The 8,123-nt window shown below is 60.1% G+C and overlaps 1 protein-coding gene across 1 annotated transcript; it reads left to right on the forward strand.

Annotated features, from left to right (window-relative positions):
* The first annotated feature begins 2,717 nt into the window (after window positions 1–2,717).
* Window positions 2,718–4,273, forward strand: GADD45A (growth arrest and DNA damage inducible alpha). Its single transcript, XM_050901123.1, has 4 exons — window positions 2,718–2,819; window positions 2,923–3,024; window positions 3,109–3,322; window positions 4,056–4,273. The coding sequence occupies exons 1-4, from the start codon at window positions 2,776–2,778 to the stop codon at window positions 4,167–4,169; spliced, it is 474 nt and encodes a 157-aa protein (XP_050757080.1). The 5' UTR covers window positions 2,718–2,775; the 3' UTR covers window positions 4,170–4,273.
* Window positions 4,274–8,123: the final 3,850 nt, after the last annotated feature.

Raw genomic sequence — 8,123 nt, forward strand, 5'->3', positions numbered from 1 at the left:
GATATTTGCAGGGGGAAGCACTGGCAGGCGTCGTTTGCAACATAACCGTCACCAGCAACACGTTATGCCTTAGGTCAGCATGCCCAGGCTCTGGGGCAGGAGCACAGCCCGGCGCGCTGGTGGCTCGGCTGAAATGCCACCGTCCCCACTGCCGGTGCAGTAAGTCAGGATAACTCTGTAACTTCGGACTATTACAGGCTTCAGACCGCGCTCAGGAAAGGTGTTTCTTGCAAGTATTAGCACAGGCTGCAATGCCCGTGACTCAGCGGGAAATAATAACGTAGCAGAAGACAAAGTGGAGAGAAGGGAACAGATCACTCCTTACAGCAGAAGGATGCACGCCGAGCTGCGGCTGTCAGAAACAGCGCCGGAGCTGTTGCTTGCCTTTCCTTACTGCTCACTTCAGGAGAGGGGCTGGTCACTGCGCTGCTGCTGCTGCTGCTGTCACGCTGCTGCTGCTGCTGCTGCTGCTGCTGCCGCTGCTGTCGCCCACCCAGCCCAAGGTGCAGGCGCCATCCTGCACACCCTGCAACGCTGGCCCGCGTAGGAGGGCGACATGGGCACCCAACAGCTGGGTCTCAACATCACCTGCACCCGGGACCTCGCACCGTACCAAACACGGCGCTGATCTGAGCGGCGAGCACGCACCGTGCCCGCCCCAGCTGACGCACGAGCTGGAGGCCAGAGCTGCTGAAGCTGCCTCCAAAGTTTGGGGTGTCTCCAAAGGCCGCCTTACCTTTCCCGCCAGCAAGGCTGGAGGTGAAACTACACCGTTTACCACACACACAGCATGTGTTTTAAGACTCTGCCGCCTCATTTGCCTCCTCTGGCTCTAACGCCAGTGTCCCGAATAGTACACGAGGTGCTGGGGTGTCCCCTAAGGCAAGGTTTGGGGTAACCCCCACCCCGGGCAGGGACCTGGTGGAAAGGTCTCACCCCGTTTCTGACCTCCCCCATGCAGGACGAGGAGGAGCCAACTCAAAACCAACGCAAGATGTCACGGCAGACGCACGGATCAGAAACCACGTCCCAGGAGACGCCGCAGACGTGAAAGCCTGGGCGAAGGAAAGAAACTGTGAGTTTGCAGAAGGACGGCGGGACACGGAGGGCAGCAGCCCCCACTCTCCTATCCCCAGCATCGCAGATGCTCTCCCGGGCTGCGGGTTAAATCACGTTGTGCAACTCGGGGCCGGCGGCGTCTGCGGGTGCCTCCCGCCTCCCCAGTTGGTCTTGGCAGAAGCGCGGCTACGTCGGCGGCGCCGCCGCGAACTGCAAAACGCGGCTCGTAGCGTTACGCCAAGGGATCGCTGTATCGCATTCCTGGTGAAAGCCGTGCGTCAAAATACTGTTTGCTTTCACCACTGCCAGTGCTACAGACTGCACCAGATGTTTCACAATATTGCGTGCTGAGGTTTTAAAGAGCTGGCGAGGTTATTTCCTGAGCGTGCTGGCGTTCACTCGGAGGGGAAGAGCAAGAGTGCAAACTTTGCGGTTGCAGGGAACACAGGCGACTTCATCCTAATTGTCAATTTAAAGGGAAACTTGTGGTCTTCGGGGGCCTAGCAGGTGACAGCACCAGGCTGCCCCGATACAGAAGGGCGTCCAGCTTTGCCAGGCCAAGCTCTGCCCCGCGCTACGGACTGCAAAGCCAGAGCGAGCCGCACGACCTCTGCGGTGGGGACGTACCTGGCCGTACCTTGCACGTGGCCTGGCGGTACTCCCGTGCCTTCTCTCCCAGGGTACGGCCCGGGTTCGCCGCGGTTATCTCCGGGTACCGCCGCAAACCGCCGACGCAGGCCACGGAAACGGCAGGCGGCGAAGCACCCGCGTCGCCGCAGAGAGCGGGCGAACTTGGCGCGCCTCGGCTCCGAAGGCACCGAGCCGGAGGCCTCGGGTTTGGCCTAGCCGAGGAAAAGAAAAACCGGCGAGGCATTTAAAACCGATGCGTTGGCTCCGCGCGGGCGCTGCCCGTCGTGCGGCCAGGCGACCAGCGGCCCGGTTTTGCCCCCCTCCACCCCCCCCAGAAGGGCAGGGGAGCAGGCTCGGCCGGCAGAGCCCTTCCCTCGCCGGAGCGCGGTGCTGGGGCACGGCTGCCCGCTCCCCTTCAGCTTTTTACGGTTTAAGGGAACACAAATGCGTGTGTTACCCGCTCCCCCCCCCCGCAGGAGGCCGGTGGCCGAACCGGTCCCGCCGAGCCCGCTCCCGCCCCAGCTCGGCCCGGGAGCGGTGTCTGCTCGGTCCTGCGGGAAACGGGGGGGTGGGAGTGGGGGATGGAACCGGCGTTTCCCCGCGTTTCCCGGCGTTTCCCGCACCCGCGCTGCCCGCAGCAACCGCGCTCCGCTGCCCCGCGGCGCGCGCTGCCCGACCCCCGCCTCGCCCCGCCCCCGCCCCCGCCCTCCGCAGGCCACGCCCCTCCCTCCCTTCCCCCGCGGCCAATCAACAGCCGCCGCCGCCACCGCCCCGCCCGTTCCCGTGGCGGCCCGGCCGGTAACCGCGGCGCGGGCGCGGGGTCAGGCCGGCCGTTCTACAGGCGGCGAAGGGGGAGCGGCCTCATTTGCATGAACCAATGGGAGGGAAATATGCAAATATCGCCGGCGCGGGTTGGCCGGGCGCGGGTCGGATAACGCCCGCGGGGCGCCTTTGTGCCGCAGAGGCGGCGGCGGCGCGGGGCGAGCGGGGTGGGCACCGGCACCGGCACCGGCACCGGCACCGGCACCGGCACCGGCACCGGCACCGGCACCGGCACCGGCACCGGCACCTCCCCGCGGCTGCACTATGACTCTGGAGGAGCTGCCTGGGGACCACCGCACCGCCGGGAGGTAAGGTACGGGTACGGTACGGGGCGGGGGGTGCGGCGGAGGAGGGGGGGAGGTCGGCCCCGGGTTGACGGCGGCGGCCTGTCTGTGCTTGTCCCCGCGGCAGGATGGAGCAGGCGGGGGACGCGCTGGAGGAGGTGCTGAGCAAGGCGCTGAGCCAGCGGAGCCTCACCCTCGGTGTCTACGAGGCCGCCAAGCTGCTCAATGTGTGAGTGACCCCCTCCCCGGTATCCCCGGTGTGCTTCCCCCCCCCCCCCCCCATCCCCACCGGTGACCGCGGCTGTCCCCGCAGAGACCCGGACAACGTGGTGCTGTGCTTGCTGGCGGCGGACGAGGAGGAGGCGGGGGACGCGGCGCTGCAGATCCACTTCACGTTGATCCAGGCCTTCTGCTGCGAGAACGACATCAACATCCTACGCGTCAGCAACCCGGCACGGCTGGCCCAGCTCCTGCTGCCCGCCACCGGCCCCGAGCCGCCCGCCGACCTCCACTGCGTCCTCGTCACGGTGGGTCGGGGCAGGGGACACCCCCCACACCAAGCACCGCCAGCACCCCCGCGTCTCGGAGCGCTGTGCCCAGTTTTTGCTGCACCTCGCATCGTGCAAGCGGATGAGGATCCGCCGGTAGGCCTTCGGCCGCCGGTTCCTGCCGCTCCGCCGTCTCCCGAGGGACGCGGGGTGCTGCAGAGGGAGAGCCCGGTGCTGGGCAGCGCGGCAGCTCCTCCCGAAAACGGGCAGCCGGTGTGCTGGCAGCAGCCCGGCTATAAGGCATAACTCGTCTTACCAGTAAGCAGTGATGAACGTGCAGAGCACGTCTTTTATCCTGCAAAGCCCGGAATCGAGCGCAATTTCAAAATGTCATTCGGTAAAACCGGAACTGACCGCGCCTGGGGCACGGTGGCGGCGATGGCGACCCTCGCTCGGGGCTCGGACCCGCGTCCGGCGAGCGGGCCAGCACGGAGGGGGACCCGCGAGGGCCCAAAGAAAACTTTTTTCTTTCTTTTTTTCTTTTTTTTTTTTTTTTTCCCCTCCTTTTCCTTTTCCTACTCTGCCCCGGAGTGCAAGGCTGCAAAACTCCTCGCGTGATTCTAGGGTTGGTTTGTTTGTTTGCCTTAGTGGCAATTTAAGATGATTCATGCTCCTGGGTTTTCTGCTGTGCTTTCCCCCCCCCCCCCTCCTGTGGGGGTTGTTTTTGCTTCTCTGTTAAAACACTCCCCTTTCTCTCTCTTTTTTTTTCCAGAACCCCCATGCCTCGCAGTGGAAGGATCCAGCGCTGAGTCAGCTGATGTGCTTCTGCCGGGAGAGTCGCTACATGGATCAGTGGGTGCCAGTGATTAACCTCCCCGAGCGGTGACCGCGCCGGGCTGAAAACGAACTGAACCGAATTGCACTGAAGTTTTGCAATACTTTCGCAGTTGCTCAGGAAGTTCCTCCCTGCCCTGGCACGAGGATTACCGGGAAGGGGGGGGGGGGGGGGGGAGGAGGAAAAAAAAAAACCCAACCCACAAAAAAAACCAACAACAACAACAACAAAAAGATAAAACTGATGTCAAGGGGGGGTAGGCTGAAGTTGAACTACGTGTTGTGTGGGACTGAAGAAAAGTGACTCCGAAGCGACGGGGATGAGCGTGGAAGCGAAGGGAAGAGCAGCGCCTGCGTTGCCGGAGGAAGGAGCCCTGCCTGACGCGCCGGGGTGCCGCGCGGCCGGGTCGCTCGCCGAAAACACCCAACACCCTTCATGGTTTTTGGTTTTTGTTTTTTTTTTTTTAAAGTGCAACTTAACAGTTTCTGGTTTAAACACCTTAAAGAGCGAAAAGGTTAATCGAAACATTTTACAGACAATTTTATTGTATTTTTGGGATGTTAACTCTCAAGTTTTTATGCTAAGATATATAATAAGTTATTTTATGATATTGATGAAAAGAATTATTTATACTCTGAGGTTTGAGAACCAGAATGCCCTTAAGCAGTTGGTCTGCAACCACACATCTTTTAACGGTTGGCTGTTAAAAGCAGCTCCATTAATATAATTGTTTGAAATGGGATAGTGTTTTGTTTTTTTGGGTTTTTGGGCTTGGGGTTTGTTTTGGGTGGTTGTTTTTTTTTTTTTTTTTTTTTGAAATAAAGTTTAAACTCAAACGCTTGGTCCTGGGTTTTATTTTCCTAGCCTGTTCATTAGTGTACAGTCAAAAGGGCTCATTTGGCAGCTGCTTCCTTGTCCCGGCCATGGGCAAGGTCCTGTTGCGCTGGTCCTGTGTGGGTTTATTCCTAGCTCCTCCCAAGCTATTAAATGAAAAAGCAGCTGATGTGCTGCAGGAAATGTTGGAAATGTTACTTATTTTTCTTGAAGGCTGCTGGAAAAAAAAAAAAACAAACGAGAGGAAGCATTATTTTAGAGGCTCCAACACTCCTGCAGAGCCTGAGTTGTCTTGGAAGGTGGGGAAACCCGATTCCTCGTAGGAGGAAAACTTGACCCGATGTTTCCTTTCCCAGGAAGGTGTCTGTCCAAGTGCTGCACCGCAGGCTGCTGCAAACCCTCCTGGATTTGTTCCCTGTGCACCCCCAGCGCTGCCCGTGCACCCCGGGGTTAGGTTTCTGTGCCGGGCTCCTCTTAATGACGTATATACGCTGGCACACAAAAGCCCTGCTCGGCATGGCAGAAATCTCTCTCCAGGCCCCCAGAGAGCAGGAAAACAGCCTCCCCTCGCACCCACGCTGCTTGCTGCCGGCAAGAGCCCTGTGCCGCCCACGCTCCCGCTGCCGCGCTGCCCGGGGCAGGCCGCAGGGATGCCGGTGACCTACATCGGGGCTTCCCTAATTGCACGTGCGCGCCGGCACCGCGGCACCCGGCTTGGATGCCGCCCAGCTCACCGGACCCCGCAGCCCTCGTGTGCACCCCAGCAGTGGCAGCGGGGGGGGGGGGGGGGTGGTGTCACTTTGTCCCCAGCCCCAGCAGGATCGGTGCCCCGGCGGGTGCCAGCCCAGCCGGGTGGCGAGGCCGGACCAGTTCTCCCGCTCCCCGGACGCACGGTACGGCATGCTCCGGCACGAGGCCGCCCGTCCCCGTCCCGCGCGGTGCTGCAGGGCCACGTCACCCGCCCCGCCACAGCCTCGCGTCGTGTCCGGCACGTAGCTCGGGACCGGGCAGGCGCCGTCCTCGGTCCCCAGGAGCAGCATCGCCATCAGCCCGTGGCAGCACGCGGGGGCTCGTGCCCACGGACGCCGGGTGCAGGAGTCAGGCTCGCTGCCCACCACGGCACGCACCCGGGGGGAAAAAAAAAGAACCCACCAACAAGGAGGTCAGGCCAGGCTGAGACACGGTAGCTGCACAAAAAGGGTGTTTTCTGCACATATTATTTTTAGCTTATTATGGCATTTCAAAACCAAATACACCCCAAGAGTTGATCCGCTAGCTGTTGCCTCTGTGCACGCATATTTAAAAATCCTCTTTCTGTTGCATGTTACTTTAGCAGCACAAATGTCAGATATTGAGGAAAAAAACCACATCTGACCATAAACACATGCAAATCCAGCTCCGGGGATCTTTCACCCTCCTTTGCCGTTGTACACCAGACGCTCTGTTGCTCCTTCCCAAGTGTGTGACAGAGGGCGGGCGGATCAATCACCGTTTTGGAATTAAAGTTAATTGGAGATATTTGCTCTTTCAAACTCGATCCGAAATCCCCCGAACCCCTGGCTTCTCCTGGTGTCTCCGCCAGCCCCTGTCCCCACACTACAAACTGCCTGGCCAGGACCCATGGGTGGCCCCGGGGGAGCACATGGCCCAGCACACGCCTGTGCACCCAAATGCTCTTTTTTACCCCCAAACCAGCCAGCTCTGAGGAGGTGCGGGGCAAAGGCGGACCGGAGCCCGGCAGCACCCCCCCCCCGCCGGGGAAGCACCGGCTGCCGGGAAAGGCGGGAAGGGAAGGGCAGGGCGTACAACACGTACCGGGAAGGACGTTAATTCCGATAACCAGCCAAAAGGAGGAGTAAGCGGCAGCGATGGGACATCTTCGGACTCCGGAGCGGGACCTGGAGAGCTGGACTTGAGATCCTGCTCTGCCCTCCGATCACTGCACCCCTCATTTAAAATAGACGCTGGTTTGGGGCTTAATTGCACCGCAGCCTCAAAACTAAAAACCATCACGACAAGAGCGACAAGTTCGAGCAAAATCTCATCATTTTTGGCAAAGCGCAGCGTGAGGAGAGGCCCGGCGGGACGGCCGGCCTGCCGGCTCCCCCGGGGAACGGCTGCCCCTCGCACAGGGGACCGCAGCCCCCAGGGGATGGTCCCGGGGAGGGACACCAGCGCTTTGGGGATGGGGGTGACAGCCCCGCACCCGGCACGCTGAGCTAAGCCAAAAGAGGGATGGGTCAGGATTGCCTGGGGACAAAGGATGTGGAAAGTAATAAAAAAGGGAAAAAAAAAAAAAAATCTTCCCCCAACAGAACCAAGGCTTTACCAAGGTTCTTTAATAAATCTAAACTTTTTTTTTTTTTCTTTTTTAATAAAGAACACCCAGCTTCTGTCGCTGCTGCAGGGCTGAGGTGTTAACTGCAGCTCTCGCCCCTGCCGCAGTGCTCATCCCAATAAACCCATCCCGACGCCCAGCCCAGAAGAACTGTGAGCAGCCCTTGTGAGATCTCCCTTTTTCCCCCCCGCTTTCAGCCCCACCGGTTTGACGTGAACAAGTCCTACCCGAGACAAGATTTAAACACAACCAGCAAGCACGTTTGAGGGTCTCGCTAGGCGCAGCCTGGCCATCCCACCCGGGGGTTGCAGAAGAACCTGTCCTGCTGTCACCCGACGCTACGGGGACAGCCGGCTTCTTTTGGGGACCCTTGGTGGATTAGGAGGGGTCAGAAGCAGGGGGTACCGCTCACACCCGCACCGGGCTATCCCCATCCCGACCCCATCAGCACCCTTCCCACGCAGCAAACACCCAGCAACACACCGGCGAGGCCAACCTTTGCAGCTCGCCGGCTCCAGGAGGCCAAGGAAAATGATCGACGATAAGCTGGGAGCGTAGAAAAAGCAGAAATATTTTAGCGAGGGGCTATTTTAGCAAGAGTCGGGTCTCCGAGCCACCAACCAGCCCTTCTCCCTTTAAGGCACCACAGCATTAAAGAGTCAAATCAGAAAATACAGAGAAAAACCACAAATAACAAGCTGGCTGCTTAATTTTGGGGGGGGAAGAATAAATACCCATTCTGGAGTGGTATTGGGTTCACTTGATATAAAAGAGAGGGGCGGCACGGCGATGCGGCGCGGCGGGGCGGCACGACCGTGCCGCCCCGCCGTGCC

This window comes from Gymnogyps californianus, chromosome 8, assembly GCF_018139145.2.
Source record: "Gymnogyps californianus isolate 813 chromosome 8, ASM1813914v2, whole genome shotgun sequence".
NCBI classification, from domain to species: domain Eukaryota; kingdom Metazoa; phylum Chordata; class Aves; order Accipitriformes; family Cathartidae; genus Gymnogyps; species Gymnogyps californianus.

Bases quoted from the DNA above. Each gene is read 5' to 3' on its own strand.
- GADD45A (XM_050901123.1), top strand. From the start codon at position 2,776: ATGACTCTGGAGGAGCTGCCTGGGGACCACCGCACCGCCGGGAG. The intron at 3,025-3,108 runs GTGAGTGACCCC...CTGTCCCCGCAG, and splicing joins GCCGCCAAGCTGCTCAATGT to AGACCCGGACAACGTGGTGC. The intron at 3,323-4,055 runs GTGGGTCGGGGC...TTTTTTTTCCAG, and splicing joins TCCACTGCGTCCTCGTCACG to AACCCCCATGCCTCGCAGTG.